Source organism: Pithys albifrons, chromosome 3 (genome assembly GCF_047495875.1).
Source record: "Pithys albifrons albifrons isolate INPA30051 chromosome 3, PitAlb_v1, whole genome shotgun sequence".
Lineage (NCBI taxonomy): Eukaryota > Metazoa > Chordata > Aves > Passeriformes > Thamnophilidae > Pithys > Pithys albifrons.
Window position 1 is genome coordinate 52886011 of NC_092460.1, and position 19905 is coordinate 52905915.

Sequence of the window (19905 nt, forward strand, 5' to 3'; positions counted from 1 at the left end):
GCCACACTCAGTTTCAACTTAGGAAGGCACCACCATCAGTAAGGCAACAAGAAGCAGTATTTGCACTTATTTACCAAATGAGGAAGGGGAAGAAAGGCAACTATGCAGAAGCTTTAAGGAATTTGCAAACCAGAAGATGCAAACCTGGTAAGACTACAGTCCCATCCATTCTTGCCATATTCAGCGGTTCCTGTTGGAGCCACCATCTACCCAGCCTTTCTTCATCAGGTGAGGTGCTGCCCTCTCCATTAGACAACAAGCTTTCTCCATGCTAAGGAAGGGGCTTTCCAGCTGTTCAAGATCTTGGCCTCCCTACTGGAAGCTGAAGCTCTAAGAGGTTGAATTGTAATGTTTTATGCAACATAGAATCATAGAATGGTTAGGGTCAGAAAGGACCTTAAAAGATCGTTTAGTTTGAGCCCCTCTGCCATAGGCAGGGACACCTTCCACTAAATCAGGTTGCTCAAAGCCTGATCTGATCTGGCCTTGAGCACTTCCACAACTTCTCTGGGCAACATGCTCCAGGGCCTCACTATCCTCATAGCGAAGAATTTCTTCCTAGTATCTAATCTACACCTGCCCTCTTTCCATTTCAAGCCATTCCCTCTTTGTCCTATCACTACATCAAATGCAGTACATTAGCTATCACCTTTATTTTATTTATTTACATTATATACATGAGAAGTGGACCCTGGAAGTGAAGGAAACTATCTGAAGAGGGATGGAGATGGCCGCAAGGCCAGCGCATTGCCAGTTCTGTTGCAGGCCAACCTTACAAGCAGTCCCTTTCTGCTGAGTGTCTGAACAATGACAGAAAGCACTCAGTTTCTTTCTTTAAACAGGATTTTAAGCTTCAGACTCCACACTGTAAACCTCAGCCTGCATGCTTATCAAGAAAAAACTAAGTAAGCTTTGGTCACAACTTTAAATTCTCCAGTGAAGGTACCAGCCTCCTGTGACTGTTGACACTGGCATAAGAGGTCCCAGACTGTCTCAAAAGATCTGGGCAAGGCTAATGCTGGGATCTGTAAGGTACAAATGCTAAAGCCACAGAACTTCAAAAAGAAAATTCACTGTGAACTTGAAAAGAATGGCCAACTTCTGCCAGTACAAGCTTTCCAGACTAATGTTTTAAATGCTGGTAGGAAGAGGAGAGAGCTAAGCAAGTCCCACCCCCTCTCTAAGCATCTCTGAAATGAACATACTATGTTTTTAAGTTTAAGAACTGGGGAAAAGCAATAGGAATTTAGCAAGATTTCACAGGAGACAGTAACTATGTGATGCCCGAATCCCACTGACTCATCTGTGTTGCAGGAGACACAACCTCCTGACCTCCACACATCAGGCAGATCACTCTCCCATAGGCTGTAGATTAAAAAGGACTTTACTATACTGTTTTCCTCCACAGTGACACCACCTCTGTTCAAATGACTTCCACACCTAAGTCACTGCATCAGACCACCCTAAATCAGTGCTTCACATCAGCAAAGCTAGTAATGAATTTGTAGCTGCCAGGATCACCCACCTAACCTCAAACCTCCACAATGTAGCAATTAGACCCCTGCATCTTCGCAACTCACTCTAGTGCCCCATACTGGTAGAGCAACTACTTCATTTGGCAATTTCCATCTCAAGAGCATTCCCTTTGCCACATAAACCTAACAGCATTATGCCCAGGGCAAAGGCAAGCCCCAGAAGGGAGGGAAGATGAAGATTTCACCCATTTACAGCACTCTTGCAGGTGGATCGCAGCATACTAAGGCTACACCTTTTCTTACACTGTAACCCAAAACCATGATGCTGCTTCACCTTTTTCCTCTTTAGGAGCTATTCAGCTTGAACAGATGTCCATAGACCAGTGAAGTGAAAAGCACTTCCACAGCAAGCCATGCAGCCACATGCTGGTGGAGGAGATGTAAAACAACCACCACACTTAAAAGCATGGATTCATGCCAAACAGCACTTCACATTATGTTCTCTGGGCACACTGAAAATTGATGTCACTGTTGGCTGGACTGGAGGAGTTTATTCCCCTTAAGAAGTTAAAAGTACCTACACACCCTTCGAGGACAGCTGGTGACAATTCCAGTCCCCCAACCCTTTAGGCATTGTGCTTCCTCCTAGTTTTTTGACCCACCTCGGTTCTGAGCAGTGACTTTTTATTCCAGCACTACGGCTTTCTCCAGGGGGACTCAGTCCCAGGCAATACAACACCTGCCATGCAGTGGATTTACGTGTGCTGGAGACCAGCTCCAAACTCCTTTGCAATTTAAGGCAACTTCCACATGCCCCAAGCAGAGGGATAACCAATAAGCACCCAGGTTATACAAACTGTTCAAGGATATTTTTCCAAACTCCCTTGCAAGGGTGATGATGGAAATTGAAGTATGACCCTTTGAACCCCACCAGAAGAAAAAAAAAGCCAAAAATCTCCACAGCAGCATGACCAGCTCTACCAAACTGTAAAAACCCAAATTAAAACAGAGCAAGCAAAAACACATGAAGCCAAAACCACCAAAAACCACCCCAACCAAAGCAAACCACCCCATTTTTCTGAAAACCAACATTTTCAACACTTAGGATTAAACAAGTCTCTCAGGAAAAAAACTTCTTGGACAAGAGTCTATGTTGGAGGAGATGAAAAATGTTCAGAGTTCAGGAAGTAAAATAAAAAACTTAATGATTAAAAACTGTCATGTCATGGGATTTGGCAATGGTGTTTTAAGTACGGTTAAAATAGCCCTGTCAAGACACTTCATTTACAATGGCACATACCTGCTAACACTTGATTTGCAACTAGGAAATAGAAGTTATAAAAGAAAAAGGTATTTATGCAATAGCTCTTCACCTTACCTAGAAGGTGACATTTTATTCCTTGCTGTAATCTAGAAAAACATTATTCACTTGTTACATACTAAAAAGTATAACAAAAAAAACCCCAAACCCCAGAGGCAGAAACTCTTACTATTGATCCAGCACTGTTGACTCTCAAATTACTACACTTGAATTGCAAATTCTTGGAAAATGCAACACAGCTTCTTGTACCAACATGTTTAGGGCTAACAACTCCCTTCCCTCCATCAACATACACTCATATTCATTTTGGAAGAAGAGTCTGGCCCATCCTCTTCCTCCAGCTTCATCTTCATTACCAGACACTACCAAATGTGTTGCTAGTCCTCAGTCAGCAGCCTTTGATCAAGCACTGTTCTTTGTTTAATGCAAGAAAGACCTGCACGTGTCCCTACAATCTATAAAACAACAGACCATGCCTTGAGATGATCACATGGTCAAAGCAGACACAGTGATCTCTTTTCAATAAAGCATCCTGTAGATATTTTCTTACCACAGGAAGAGAGTCAATCAACAAAAAACCCACCAAACAAAAAAAACTACCAAAAACCCCAACACACCACCTCAGGAGAGTGAACAGAGTGAAATACCAGGTTGGCTCCCAACTGGCAGGATGCAGGAACCCACATTAAGCAGTAAGTAAAACTAGGCGAGAAGTGGCAGAAGCTGTACCCAACACATCAATCTGAACACTGATATACTTTACTGTTGTGACACCAATGTTACCCACCAAGAAATCTTTCTTGGGAAAGCAGCATCTTAATGAGAAAAAAATATTCTAGTTGCAAGTCTTTTCATGAAGGCTAGGGGTTTGTTGCTAGGGCCAACCACACAAGCTGCTGTATGGCAGCAGGAGTAAGCGTTCTTCTGAGAAGCTAAAGCATGTTTTCCAGTGGTAGCAGACCATGGGCACAGGTTTCCCGCAGCACATCCTAAACTGCAACAAAGGGATTAATAAAAAACTGAAGGCGGCAGCAGCTTCAGGAATTGCTGTGGTACATAAAAAGCAGTTAGAGCTGCTTTGGGAGGAGGCTTGCTTATTTTCAGGGTCAGGAAGGGGAGCCTTCTAATGCTAAAGGTAGAAAAATATCTAGCAACTGGGGATGAGACAAAAAATACAACCACAACCCAAAGACCATTTACATCTTCACCAGCACCTCCAGCAAACTGTTCCTGCTAGGCTGCATCCCCAGTGCAGAAGCACCAGCAGGCACTGCCACAGGAGAGGCTGTTCCCAGTTTGCTGCATTGCTCCTTTCACCACCAGCAGTTACAGAGGGGCCTTGTACAGGGGCTGGCTGGATGACACAAACACCATTTGCTTTTTCGGGGAGCACTGGCATTAAAGGGTGTGCACATTCTCCCAAGTAACCATGGCATGTGACTCAGCAACAATACCCATTCAGAAACAGTACCTACAGTTCTATAACACGAACAGTAAATACAGGAGTAAAATGGCAACTTAGGTGAGAGAAGAGCAAAAGAATGTAGTCACCAAGTGGTTTTGCAAAGCAGGGTATTTAGAATCACTTTATGCACATTCAATACTTGGTGCTCCTGTCCAGTGATCAATTCAGGACTTGCTCACACTCCATGAAATGCCAGTCTCCCCCATCCCCATTTAGGTGTTCACAGTAGATCAGCAGGAACTCCTTCCTTGCCCTGCCAGCAGGAAACTTTCAGAAGGCTGCCAGACTGACCTATATAGCTCACATGAGATGAGAAATCCTACCCAGGCATCTCTAGGATTTCGGGCTCTCCACCATCCTCATGAGCTACATCAATGACCACCTCAACTACAAGGTTGCTGGTTTTAAGTATCTATGCCTGGAAGCGTAAGAGCTTACTGGAGACCTTCTGTACATTAAGAGCTCTTCATCCCCTGTTGTGCAGTGATAATATTTTACATCTTTAAGTAAGGATGCTGACTAAAAGAGGGACCTGTAACAAGAACTCTCTCCCACAATCTTCAGGCATATTATTGTAAGCTATCTATCTATACCAAGTACCTTGGCATTTAATTCAGAAAATATAAACAAGTTTTTCATGCTTCAGATTTAGAAGGATACCACCACCAACAGTTTGAGACTGACAGCCTCTAGCTATTGCCATGAGTAAAGACAACAGAATCCCTTTAAAAAATTTAAAATGTGTATGCTTTTTCCACCCTTCAGTACAGAAATTACCATGCAAAGCAGTATTTCCAATGATAAAGTAGCACCGGTTTAGACAAATAAGAAAAAAAGACAAAATATGCAATGACATACGATTTGACCAGATGCAGTAATTAAAAATCCAATGTTAAAAGAACCAAAAAGCAAACATGGAGTCATCATCAAGTTTTCTGTTTTATTTAAGATTTTAGTTTTAATTCTGAAGAAAGAGGTACATTTCCTTGGTTTTAGTTTTAGCGTCAGGTTATAACCATGTTTATTTATCTGTTTCTTTTTTCCTGTCTTTTCAATACTGCACAAACGTCCAGAAACTACAGGGTTAAGTAAAAGCTGCAGGCAGAGGAGGTCAGAGGTTGCTCCTGATGGTGATCATGTGGCCCCAATGCAGTGCTATCCCAGAGTGCCCTAATCAGGTGAATCTTTTTAAAAAAAAAAAAAAAGAAAGAGAGACTGACAGAGGAGATAGAAAGACTGAAGTAAATATCACTCGTGTTTCAGCTGCTTATATTATGTATATGCTAGGTATTAAATCTGTGAATACTTTTAAAACATTAAAGTTTACTTTAAATCTAAAGCCAAAATTAAACAAAAATCTTATTCTCCCCTCTTTAAACCACTCTAGCAACATGCCAGTTACTCATAGCTATAAGTGTTTTGTCTTTCAACACACTTCATCTCAAACTCTGACTGATGCAATAAAATCCCCTGCTCAAAAAACCCCAGAAAACCAAAAAAAAAAACAACACCAACATAGCAATTTCCCTGTGTAGTGCCACACAATGCAAAATAAATGCTGGGCCACTGCTTGCCCCATATGGTCAGTAACAACATTTAAATTATTTTAAATTTTTCATGTTCCTGCGTTTGATTCTGCATTGCATTTTTTCTCCTACTGCAGATTGACACTTTTCCACTAGGCAGAAATACTCATGTACAAGAGACATAAGACAGTAATATGCTCCTTAGGCATTGAGACTGCATTTTGCTTTCTCTCTCTCTCTTTTTTTTTTTCCTTAGAATGGTTAGAAAATATTTCAAACAGTGTATTCCAAACACTGGTTCTGCAGAAACTTAATGAAAAGATATGGTCATGACCCTGTGATGGCATTGCATTTGGGGGGGGGGGAAGTTTGATCAGGAACTGGATTCTCCAGAAAGAAAGATATGACAGGGAACAGTAGGTGGGCATGGGAAGGAGTCAGGGTGGGACACTTCCTGCATTTCTAACGTTTTGGGTCTTATTTTTCTTTTTTCTTTTTCCTCCTTTCCTAATGACGATCCAGCGCTGAGCTCTGTAGTAGATCTGTGGGGGTTTTACTGGGGGGTCTGAAGGCTGTCTGAAAGCCTGGAGGTGGGGAATGGAAGCTGGTGGGGTTTGAAGGAGGAGAGTAGGGATTCCAACTGGCTCTGTGCAGAGGGATCTGTGTGCCGAAGGGGTTACTGTGGTGCGTCTGTGATGGCGCTGCACTGGGGCCATCCACCTCTGTGAGAGCCTGAAGAGATTTTAGCCAATGTGGAGGATTGTCATCTTGAAGGCTGTCTAAATTGTTTCCTGTGGAGGCTGGGATACCTATGGAAAGAAGAAAAAAAAACAGGGATACAGGCCAGTCAGATTAGAAGCAATAAGCTGAGCATGGAGGACAGGTCAATTTAACCTAACCAAAAAGCAATAGTGAAAAAACAGTATTAGTTTGTACAGAAAATGCATTTTATATTACTATGTATAATCACCCTGCCTACAAAACATTTAATGTTGTATCCAGATAGGAGAAAGTTCACTCTCAGAGCACTTCTTCATAAACACACATTTTTCTATTCACCATCCTGTTCAAGAAGTGCATCCCTGTCAACATAATTTTACCACACCAAGCTGCCAGTACCCTGCATGCTTCACCTTCTACTCTGCCTACTGAATCATGCTTCAATCTCTCTAAACAGAGAAATGCAACCAGACAGCCTTATAAAAGAGAGCTTTATAAACAAGTGGAGTATGTCCCTTTTTAAATAACAAAGTCCAGTGATTGCCTTCAGTACCTCAGGACCAGCGGCGCACATACCGGACATGCCATCCAGCAGAAGGGACACCTACAGACTGACCGCACAGAAAAGCACTGCTCCACCTGACTGCCTGCAAAGGTCTCGGGCATGCATTGCGAAGGCCTAAAAGACGCTCTGTTACACCTAGCAGTTCCACAAAAATTCCTGAACCCTTGAGATTCTGTGGATGGAAGCTGGAAGAGACCACCGCATACTGACTTTTTTTTTTCATATGTAAATCAGTTTGTGCCAAATACCCATTTGATGGTTTGCCAGTGGAGCTGAAGGAGTGAGAAACGGTTACCTGTGATGATTGCGGGGTCCATCCAGCTGCCAGGGCTGTCCCAATTCAGGCTGTCGGTGGTGGCAGTGTTGGACGTTGGTACACTGTGGTTGGCGTTGGAGGGGGAAGAAGCATTGGGCAGTCCACCAAAGTTGATGTTAATGTTCGGTAGAAGTGCCCTTAGCCCGTCCTGCCATTCCTTCATATTTAAACTCTCTACAGAACTGCTGTTGTCTGGGAGATTTACCAACAAAAAAAATGAAAGATAAAAAAAATAAAAAGCTGAAGTTAGAAACAGATGTCCTCCTTTGGTGGGGTATGGGATTTTGCTTTTTTTTTTTTAAGCTAAGCATTTAATACTTTCCCTGTCCAAAAACTAGGGTCAATGTTTCCATGATTGATGAATTACTCAAAGGGGCTGGCAGGTTTTAAACCATGTGCAAGAGAATGGGAGAAAGATTTAACTCCTCCCCCAATACATATTTCCCCATTTCAGTTCAGAGACTCAAATAATCAAAGGCACAGTGGCTCTTCCTCTATTACTAATAGTGGAAGATCTACCAGGTACTTGATGAGGAGACCTCTACTGCAATTTGGCTGCTTTATTAATGGACAGCAGGCTTAAAAGGGTTGCTTTGTCTGATGCTCATCAAAATGAAGAAAGGCTAGGTAGGGCTTTGCAATAGAAATCGAACATGAGAAATCAGGAGGCGGAGGAATATCACAAAAGTCTTTTCTTTTGTTACAGCTCGCTCATTCACAACCCTACAGATGTTCTTCCGAAGGAAATGGTAATGAAGTTGAAGAGAGTGAAATTTCCTCTTGCAGTTGAAGAACAGTAATGAAAATTCTTTAGAGATCTTTCAGAATAATTCCCAACACAGCAACATCCTCAAAACTTTGGTGAGAAGCAAACCAGCTGGACACCAAAACCATCAAGTCTCAACTACTTGCCTAAATGTTTCAGGACATGTACTGATAAAGGATAACAGGATAACATGGCTATTAGCACTACAGCGAATGATCCCTGCACACGAAAGTTACTCCATGCTATCTAGTATAGACTATCAGGTTCTGTGATCATCTCTTGCTTTAACAACCTCAAAGCAAAACAAACAAGACACCACCATTTTAGTATTTATCACTCAATACAGAAAGTTCCACTTTATTTACTTGTGGTCAAATATATTTGAACAGGAAGTGCTGTGTAGCACGTTGGCACGTGGTTGTCTTTTTGACAAGTACCTAGAATACAATTGTTTTGGGTTTTGGGTTGTTTTTAAACATCTCTGCTTATCCTAATTGAAGAAAGGACCTTGATGTCAATCAGAATTGTTACAGAGATACTTATACAATACTGCTACTTCTTCAACAGAAGAGATTTAAGTCTTCATGGAAAATTAGAGGATATCACTAACTTGCAACTCTGTGTTGCAGAGGGAAGAAAGGAGTCTCAATTGCTATAAAAACCTGCCCTGGCAATACTTGTAATACTGAATGCTCAGGAAGAAGTGATATCTTGAGCAATTATCTTTTTGTAACTACAGGGGGTTGGGGGTGGGCAACAAAACTAACCAAAAAACCTACTTCTTGAAATCCTGTGTTTCCATGCAGAACTTTCCTTCTCCAGGCCAGGATTTTTTAAAATAAACTTTATATATAAAGATTCTGCTACTGTACAGAATTACAACAAGCAACTTCAGTCAAAAATCATTGCAAGTTATACTTCAGTCCAAGTCACCAACTGAACTTCAAAACAAATTATTATGCAAGTCTGCTCAACTCACTTTGCCTATGACAGCTGTTGGAGCAATGCATTCATTTCTCAGCCTGTGCATGTCTGAAACAGCTACTCTAGCACAATCACCCATCTATACACCTAAGTGTCCCATTCTGCAGGATGGCAACTGATACTAGAATGTCTGTGGCCAGACAGATTGATGCTGTACATGGAGTATGAACAGAGATAATGGCACAGATGCAAAGAGTGTACTAAGAAAATCCTCCTCTGTGCCTGGGCAAGTGCGCAGAATACCTTTGGCCACAGACTGGAATGTGTACAGTGCTATTTATCCCCACTTAATGGATGAGGTTGGGGTGTCCCTTGTCCTCAGAGGTTACAGCACGAGGTACCTCCACCAGGAAGACTGACAACTCCTCTGCATTCCCATAACCAAGGAAAAGGCAGGTAAAAATGAGGCAGTGGAAGTAAACCCAAAAGCCTGCCTGTTACTACATGCATGATGTAATATCTAAAGTTCAAATTTCCAGTGTGACAGGAAACAAAAAAAGCCCTAAGAAAGCTGAAGCTCTTCCTCAAGCCAGTAACATCTTTATAGTAACACCTTAGCAACAAAGATGCAATCCAGCCTCTAGACGTAAGTGTGACTGTACCTAACGCTGTGTGTAGCGATGCGCTGTGGGGCCTGGTGTACAGGCTCTTCGGGTGAAAAAAATGCAGGCTTAGCAGCAATTCCTTCTGTGTTTCTTTTGCATCAAGCTATAAGCTATAGTGCATACCACTGGCTCTGACTTCTACTTTAATTTCTCCTACTGTAAATCAAATCTACTTCCTGTTCCCTCCAGAGTTCCTACTTTTTCCTTTGCAACTCTAATGTACAAAACAAATGCTCTGAAGAATTTAGTAATTTTTCACCAAAACCTACAATCCCAAGGTTAAAAAATAATAAATCAAAATTTTTAAAAGTATTAGTCAAAAATGTCCTTGATAGATACTTGTTCATAATCCTCTTGAACATCTGTAAGCCCAGTTGAGACAAGTTCTAAATTAACTTTTCAGAACAAAAGTAGTCAGCTCATAGTAACTACAACAGGTTCTGAATGGTACACCATTAATTTCCACTTCATTTTCTCACTGCTGCTTCCAATAGCTTTACAAGGAAACAGCTCTGTTCAATTACTCACTTCTATAATACAAAAAAACACAGACAAAAATGCTTATTGGGCCCATGCTTGAGTGAACACATCGGCCTCAATACCTGTGAGCTGAGGATCTGCATGCTCATGATGGTCTCATTCATGGGGGGGAGGATCACTAATCCCCAACATGTCCTCAAAACTTATGTACAAGAAAAAAAAACCACAGTAAACTACACACCAGCAACATGTCATTGAGAAAGTCTAATGAAGACAAAGCCTCCAAGACAAGGAATAGATAGGAAAATAAATCCTGTAGGGCCTTAGGCCCCCACAGGCTAAGAAAATGTGCATATTTTGTCCTGGGTACAAAAGTAACAAATAGGGAATCCAAAATTTTATTGTCTTTTCCAAAAAGCTGGGTTTGTGGGGCTGAAAGGCAGGCTAGGACAAAAACACTGCCCCCTGACATAAACAAAAACTCAAGCACCACATCACTCAGGTGCCTGTAACAACATTAGCTTAGCTAACAAATGCACAAAGTTAAAAAAAAAAAAACAAAACCAGCAAACCAGAACATCAAACATGACCAAAGCTTTCTCAGCCTCCAAGGAAAAATGGCACAATTAAATGATTTTCATAACACGGAATCTGGTAAGGGATTAAAATGCTTAAAGGTGTTAAAGTAGGGGGGATCAATAGAGATTTCAATGCTCTACAACACTGCAACGCTGAGGCCTCAGTTACTTGCCACGTTGGGTAAAGCACCCAGAGAGAACACGAGCAATCTTCAGGCACCACACACCAACACTCAAACACAACAACTAAATCAGCGTGTCTTTACTGGAGTCTAACAAGTTTTAAACAAGAGCCTTAGTGAAAATCCAAGTCCAGCCCAGAGACAAAAGTTACTTTCACCAACTGAAGTTAAGTATCTTCAGGAATCACTACTCATCCATCAGCTAGTTTGTTCTTGCTGTTTCACCAGAAAGCTAAGTACCATAGTTAAAAATGGAGAAAAGGTTCGCTCTCTGTTAACACAGATCTATTAAAAAGGGCATTTGCCTATTACCTTTCCCTGCTTCTACACTTAATTGCTTAGAAGGAGTAATTTTTTGGCTATTAGCTGGACATCACAACTAGGAGCATAAGAACCAATACACCACTGCCTCCCTCTCTCAAGAAGTGGAAACACCATCTACTTTCATCTTAGTCTACTCAATTTACAGTAGCATGTTCATGGACAGTGGGAACATAGAAGAAGACAAGGCAAAACCCAGCTGACTGCAAATAAAGTATTTCATACACCAAAGTAAATATGAGATTCGCCCCTCATGCCCCAGTAATATCTCCCAGTAGAGAGAATATCCTGGTGAAGCATCACTGAAAGCACTCTTATTGGCCCAAATACACATCCTGAACTCCAGTCTTCCCTCGATGTGCATTTTATAATCCTGCCTAGTCTAGTGGAAACTTGTGTTTATAGGGGTGAAGAGATTTCACAGTTCTAGCACTGAAATCTTCCTGTGTCTGGTGGTATGTCAATGTGAAATAAAAGCACTTGTATGTAAAATTTTCAAAGTCAACCACTGTCTTAGAGCAAGGAAAGGAAAGAAAAACAAGCTTCAGCACAAGCACAGCTTGTCCATCCAATTTAAATAGAGTTAACTTTAAAAAGGAATACAATAGAGAAGCCTGAACATTAACAACATTAATCTGCATAAAGACTAGTAATTTAATAAATTTCTAAATAAAATCATTGTCCCATTATTTCATCCTACCAGACAGTCTGGTAGAGTTAACTCATTATTCTCTGCCTGCAATGCCTTAACACTGTTTTTTCAAACTGGGCAGAGCAGTGTGTGTTTGGGGGAGAGACAGGAATGATGACTGAGCCAGAAAAATTTTCTGTTGTACATAATCAATATTTTAAAAGATGCTTGCACAAGCAACTGCTGCACTGACATGGGCTGCTTTGCAACTTTCAGAATTCTGACAATGACACCACAATGACCCAAAGGTGTTTCAGATTTGGCTGCGTCACATTTGCGATGCTGATGCACTTGATCTTTCATATTGAGGGTAATGGCATGGCACAATTTACAGTTTACTTGCTGTGAGACAAGCCAACTAAAATGAATATCCTACAGTGACTGGACCATTTCAAATTCTTGCCCCAGTTCTGATAAAAGCCTATGGCCAAATCCACAGAAAAATTCACACAGTACATGCTTAGAAAAATATGACTAATAGCAAAGATCACAAGACTCTTTAAGTGTAAGGCAAGGCTATTTCTTTGCTCTGCCAAAATTATATTCCAAACTATGACAAGAGCGTATTTTCGCACTAATTGTGTAAAAACATTAAATATCTTTTATGCCAAGAGTTCTAAATATTCTGGTCCATTTGAAAAGCAAGCAGTCCTGCAGACCTGCAATTATTTATTTCTTTAAGAACACATCAGTATGCCATGTGTGTGACCAAGACACACACTATGACAACTGCAGAAAAACTTCAATTAAGAAAAATAAATTCAGAGGAAAATCATCACATGAGAGAAAAATAAACTTCTTGGCAACACCACACACCTGATTGCACGGAGTAGTAGCAAAAGTAGCAGAGACTATCAAGGAGTATTTGGTAATAGAATACCTATTTCAACAACCTGCCTGTAAAAAGGCCCTTGTGAAAAATTCAAGGACACTATACAGGAACAATTTGAAGCCAAAGAAACATGACAGGAAAAAAAAAAAAGAACAGGAAAGACTACCAGGAAGAGTTCACCAGGAGTCCTTCAATTCAATTAGAAACAAATGGGGCCCCTGAAGAAGCACACCCTTTGAAGTGCCACCCCTGGTCCCAGTCTATGCTTTGTGCCACCCTGTTAGCAGGTATCAAGGTATCACAGATAGCACATGCTTTCCCTGAGACAGCCTGTTGCCCTATTCTGAGAAGTGACTGGGGCTTCTCTATTTTCATCTCAAAATGACTTTCCACTACTGGATTTCTGTTATGCAAACAGTAGTCCAATATTTCCCTTTGAGGGGGAGAGAGAAGGCAAGGATAATTTGCCACATGCAAAAAAGAAACTATGCCCATCACATCAGATAAACTCAAAAGCCTTTTATCCAAAGCTTATATATTTTAACATCAACAAAACAGTTATGATAAGAACTGTATCACCTCATTTTAGTATGAATAATAAGCTTGTTTCCTCATGGAATTTTTAAAAGCATGAAAAAATCCCAATTAAACTTGTACAGTCTGAAGGATTTCACTCTCAGACTTCATTTACTCTGTGTATGTGTGATTGCTAGGAATCCCATAATGCTTAAACTAAACAGTAAAGTTTCATCCATTCACAGAGGTCTGAGAATGTCACTGGCAGATTAAAGAAGATTGAAACTGCCCACATTTGAACAGCGCTGTTGCCCGTCAGGAATGCAAGTAGCCACTTCACATTAGGGAGACAGCAAATGGCAGGAGCACCAGAAGACCAAGCTGTTTGTGTGGAACATTTAGAAGCCTCACAAACATTGTCTATACATGGGAAATAATTTGACAATTCACAAAACCAGCTTTCTAAGCGTGATTCTGTAGTGGGGATTTCAAATGGAAGTCTTACAGTCATAAGCTCTACGAGCTGGGGAAAGAAAAGAAGCCCACACACATTCACACACATCTATGCACATACACACACCTACAAAACTGGCTTGGACGGACAACAGACACCAGTCTACCCTCAGCTTTAAAATAATGCCAGTAAAGCACCTTTTATCTCCATTCCACACTGATTTCCATGGTTGTATTAATTTCAGACAATTTAAAAGACAGCCATGTAAACAAAAGCACACTACTCTTCAGTTGCAACTCAACATTAGCTAAGCTATCAAACAGAGGATCATATTGAATTCTGAAGTATATACTTAAAGGGGAAAATAAGTTTGTCTAAATAATCTTCCTTCTCGATGAGGATCTGACAGTACAACTCTAAGCTTTCTGCAACTAATTAAGTGTTATGTGTCAGAATATGTCATTTATTTCCAGGAAAAATCCCTTCTATAACATTAGTATAGGGACAAATAAAGAGCCATATTTGCTTGCCTGTAGAGTGTCAGAATTTACTAGGTTTAAGAAAAGCAATTTTACATTGAGTATTCAGAAGAGTTCTTGTGATTGACTTACACTTGCCATGATTGTAGAGAGCAGATCTAATACATAATTATGGCACTCGGCCACACCCAAATTTAAGCTATAAGCAAATTTCAAATTGATATGTGAAAAACATGCTTGAATTCCTGCCAAATGATTCCAGAATATCCCGTTATTTTTTACTACTGACTTTTTACTAGTTTATTGCTGAAAAATCTGGAATGCTTTCACCTTAGTCAATAAATAACCTCTTTTTACATGAGCTAACAAGATCCTTCTCATCCAAAAAAAGGACTCCATAAGCAAATACCCAGTTCTTGATGCCGATAATCTTAAAAATTACTATAAATCTAAAATAAGGCAAGAAGACTTAAGATACTGAAACAAAAGAAACAGATATGGAATCGTACATACAGAACAATTTGATTTAAAAGCTCAGAAAGCATGCAATTCCATTTATTCATGAAAAGAAAAAAAGTTCATTTTAACCTAAACTGCATTCTCTCACATAACGTATCAGGGTTCAGTCTCACCAGGTTACTGTGTCTGTCAGTAGAAAAAAAACAAATGAAAATCCCACATGTACAAATGTACATGTGGGTACATGCATAGATATATGCATAAATAAAAACAAAATATTTTAAATTTGCCCCATAGGCAATGCAATAATGACAAAGAAATCAATTCTTAAGGCTGTACTCATCATTAGCAACAGCCTATCTTGTTACAGATTCTGGATTCCAGGAATATCCAACCAAACAACCGCTCCTCTGACCCAGACTGCGACACCAGCATAAGCATAATGTAAGCAGACTTTGGAAAATGATAGAGTAATTTTTAATTTTTCCACATTTGTAGCAAATAAGGCTGATGCATATTTGTAGGTTATTTCAATCATTCTGTTGGGAAAATTAGATAGAAAGCTGAGTTTTCATCTTCCATGACATGAAATTCATTTTGATTACTAAATGCTGTCTTCCAGCAGAGGTGACCTAATTTTTAAATACAGGGTGGTTTGGTTTTTTTTAATAATTCCTTTGAGGACAAGCTGAAGTTCAAAATGAGGCTGTCATGCAGAAGGAACCACGAGATGCCAAAGGATGGGAAAGATTTTTTTCCCCCCCTCAAATGTGATTTGGCATCACTGGGAAGAGGAACACTTTTTGTAAAGCTGCTCTTTAAATTGCTGTTATTCCTTCAGAATATTTCCTTTGTGCTCCTTCCCCAGTACAATTTTTAAAAAAGATTATGTTTGCACTTGCTTAATGGTTTTTCAAGTTGATGCATTTTCAAAAAATAAAAGTTTACCCAGAAATCCTATGAACTGCTGTTTGCTTTTTGCTGAAATGCATCCATCATAATTGAAATTTTGTGTAACTGACTTAAAAGGAGCCAAAGTTTCAGGTCCATGCCAAGGCACATTCTCTTGTTAGACACTGCTACTAACAGGTGGCACAGCCAAGTGCACTCTTTTCCAATCTTTGAAAGAAAAATGCCAGGTTTTTAACACCACTAAGACAACTGCACCTGTTAAATCATGCTAGTGGTTTATTGCATACTTTGAAGTGCCAGTTTGTATTTCAGAAAAGCATCTAAGAGAACACAGAGCCCCAAGGCTGAGCTTCTGCCTGCTGGAAGAGTGAGATGCCACACCAGACAATTGAGATGCCTCGAGCCACCCCAAAATCACAGGGGTTAACTGCAAAAGAAAACAACCTTTCTAAATTTTGGTGAACCAGTCCTTAAGAGGTTCCATAAGCAATAAATGCAGTCTTCCATTCCTAAAGGAGAGGTCTGGACATTTAGCATAGTTGAAACTCCTCTGGTGACACTACTACAGACATAAACAGTCAAAAAATTTGATGTGAAGTATCTCCTATCTGCTTGTTTCTCCCTGTTTCTGGAAGAGTTACTAAAAATGCTGTCAGGACTGATGGTCTAGAAAGCAAACTGGGTCAGCTACTCAGACTCCCTATTTCAGCCAGCTCTGCATTTATTTCAGATCTAGTAGTGTTAATGTGATTAGTCATTCCTCTGATACACTGCATCCAAGAGAAGTTTTTTTTCCCCCCACTTTTTATTTTTTATCACATTTTCATCTTCCAAAATAAAAATACACATTTAAAAATAGGCATCTTACTACTCATAAAAGCAGGATGCCTGTCTTGCACTGCCATGACTAATAATCTTGTAATCCAATATTCTAAAAAAAAATTTTAAGAGCTTCAAACCAAGCTCCAGAGGTGAGGACACAGATAATTATGTATCAAGATTTACTTGAAAAAGTATCACCTATACAATCACACGAAAAAAATTCCACAGGGTTTAGAAAAGAGTTTCAGTATTAGCACTGAAAAGGCTCTGGAAGCGAAGGGGTGGGTGTGTGAGATGAAATTTTGGTACAGACGGAGAAGTAGCAGGACTTAAAGGACAGGTGCTGTGGATGAAGTTCTCAGAGAAAATCATTACAGGATTACACCAAGGAAGCCATACCTTAATAGTAAATGTAGGAAGTGTATAGGAGTTAAGGGACAAGACACCAGAGGTAAAAAAAGAAATATCCATGGCAGCTTTCAATCTTGACACTGATTTAATATTTTGGAAATTAATCTGAAATCCCATTTCAATTTATTTTAAACCTAGGGCACTACCTTGGGTATATAAAAAACCCACTAAACACCTCCAAAGAAACAAATGAACAAGCCAAAAGTTTATTTTTGAATTGAATTGTGTCAAATACTTCCTCCTCACCAGTGAAACAGAAAATCAGTTATGATGGGAAATACATGAATTTCAGGATGGAGATACACACAGACACAACACATCTCCTAAAGACCTAAGAACCTCCACTGAAAAAATGGGGTACGTGAGCACAGAATGATGAGAAGAACAAAATATTCAGTGGCAAAGGCTGCACTATCAACACTCATCGTTGCTGAGGAAAACAGGATAGACAAGAATCAACAAAAGCAGTAATGGAAGCAGCTGAGGGTTGTTTAAAAAATTTCATTTAACAATTTCAAAGTGGCTTCAAATGAGGAGTGACCCCATTATCAGGGCAACATATCCACTTCTGAGAGGAGCTGTTCTACACTCTGGAAAAGATAGAAGCCTTTGGAGGTACCACGTGGCACCTACAACTATTAATTGTATCAGCCAAGATTTCTGCGAGATTTCCTATTTTCAATATTTATACCTAACCAGAGAAAGACTTCAGCTATAGCCAGCCATGCATCCAACCAAGGGGCACAGAAAAGACTACATTCAGCTGTCATGCCTTCTGCCCAGCTGTTGTGGGAAAGCCAAAAGCCAAGGAAGACCATCAAATGAGCAAGTGGTCTTCTTTTAAGGATCAGGACAGGAAATTAATGGACCAATGCCCCTCTTACCTTTAAGAGTAAGGCAGTCAATACTTAAAACAGGCATTATATCTTTCACGTATTGCCAGGTCAAGAGGAAAAGTGTAGGAAAATGCTCTTTTGACCACAGTATCCAAATAAAGGGACATAAGGCAGCCATGTGTAAGTCACATTGATTGTTGCCAGGGTATGGGATGAGCTACATTTTGCATACAGCATTTGGAGAATTTTAATTTTTACAACATGCTAAATTCAACAGCCATACCACAAGAACCAAGCTCTCTTTTAAAAAGGCACAGTAGCAGAACATGCCAAAAGCCCTGTATCAAATTATTATCCTGAGACCACAGAAAAATGTCAGCTGCCATGCCACAGATTTTTTCTTTTTTGTTCCAAGACTGTATAAAACAAGGCATGGGGGTCGGTTTTGGTGGTGGGTTTTTTGAGTGTTTGTTTTTTTTTTTGTTCAGGAGATTGTTTCCTCCTTCCAGGCTAATTCTAAGTCAAAAAAAGACCAAGGTCAAATAAGAAATGTGTGCCTCACATAGAAAGGCAGTTATGTTATGAGAAAATACAGAGTCAGACAATGACTCTTAGTATTAAAGGAAAAGCATGTAAACCCTAATTCTGCTATCCCTTTTTGTGCTCTAAATAAAGTCTTTAAATAATATGACCACAGCCAACATATAGGGATCTTCCCTTGTATTGCTAAAATGCTGTCCAAAAGGTACCACTAAGTAAGAATAGATGTGATGTTCAAATTGAACAGCTGGGGGCACAGAGGCCAGACTATTTAAAGCAGGATGAGCTGAAACACCACAGATTGTTCAGAACTGGAAGATCTCAGAACTTAAAATAAGTGTGAAGAAGTCAGACCTTCTTAATTAAACCTTCGTTGCCTTTTTCTCCCTGTTACCAGGTATTGTTTCACAAAAACCTAATTGCAGGCATGACTTGAAAACATGCATGCTAATCAGTGTCCTGATGAGGAATTCAACACCACTGCCACAGACACTGCTGGGTGGCACCCAAAATTAATAGAGCTGCCTACCTGTTTATTGTCGCAACTTCAAATACATGTAATAACATCAATTAGGCTGTACACATTCAACAGATAAAAGCTACAACATGTAAAACAAAAGGTCTTGAGAGAATAAGATTTTGATTCATCATTATATTCTACTACACAAATTTTTTACATTCAAGCCCCCTATTGAAAGTTTCAGGAAGAGCCCACAGAAACCTACTGCGATCTCCACATCAGTCAGCTCCATGGCTAAAACATCCTGACAACCTTACAGTGTTATCTTCAAGGACCACAGGTAAAACTTTTTTCTTCCCCTATCCTAAATAGAGTTTAATTCCTTCTCCTTCTTATTTCTGTGTCCACTTGACTATTTAGATTTTTAATATATGTGTGTTATATATAAATTGCCTGTCTGTGTTAAAAAAGCATTTGGACAATGATTCAACAGGTATGGCTTAATTTTTAGGCTGCCCTGTGCAAAGTCAGGAATTGGACTTCGTGATCCTTGTGGGTTCCTTCCAACTCAGCAGTTTCAATGATTTGGGAAAAATATTATACACATTATTGTGTACCATTAATCTTGGAAGAGTTCAAACTATCTCATTATTATTGAATATAAGTGCTAGCAATTGAGGTTTTGCTCACTTGGAATTATTTTCAGGACAATTATGAAATTAATAAATGAAATAATAGCCAGCATTTCAAAATGTCAAGTACTTCATCTTGCATAGAACTGACAGGAAAGGTGTTTCCTAATACTTTTAACTCTGAATTTGGTCCTATACATTTTCTGTGTAGCAAAATCAATGAGTACGAACCACTCAGTAAACTCCAAAAATCAAACGATATATTTCTATTTTCACATTATTAATATGCATACAACTCATTTTATAAGCATCTGTCTAAAAACACACTCAATGTGAAACCTACTTTTGATCCCATTCTGTACCTACTATTCTGAACACACCACCAGGCAGTGGGGTAGCAAAGATGAGAGCATATTGGCTACCACATTACAAAGAGTTACCTGTTATTCTATAGTACAATAACAATAAAAGCACACATCCACCCACATTACTGTCAGTGAATCAATCTTTCCTTTGGCATTACCTGAGGAGCAAAGAAGAACTGCTGCCCAGTATTC

The 19905-nt window shown here is 39.8% G+C and overlaps 1 protein-coding gene across 5 annotated transcripts in view; it reads right to left on the reverse strand.

Annotated features, from left to right (window-relative positions):
* Nucleotides 1-5181: 5181 nt before the first annotated feature.
* Nucleotides 5182-19905, reverse strand: part of CNOT4 (CCR4-NOT transcription complex subunit 4) — an 83021-nt gene continuing 68297 nt past the window's right edge. For 3 of the 5 annotated variants that reach the window (XM_071551985.1, XM_071551986.1, XM_071551981.1), the window contains 2 exons: nucleotides 7368-7580; nucleotides 5182-6596 (listed from right to left, as the gene is read on the reverse strand). In XM_071551985.1, the coding sequence (XP_071408086.1) occupies nucleotides 6295-6596; nucleotides 7368-7580 (515 nt within the window). In that variant the 3' untranslated portion in view covers nucleotides 5182-6294. The remainder of the gene's footprint in view (nucleotides 6597-7367; nucleotides 7581-19905) is intronic. The other 2 variants (XM_071551987.1, XM_071551982.1) reach the window with 1 other exon arrangement.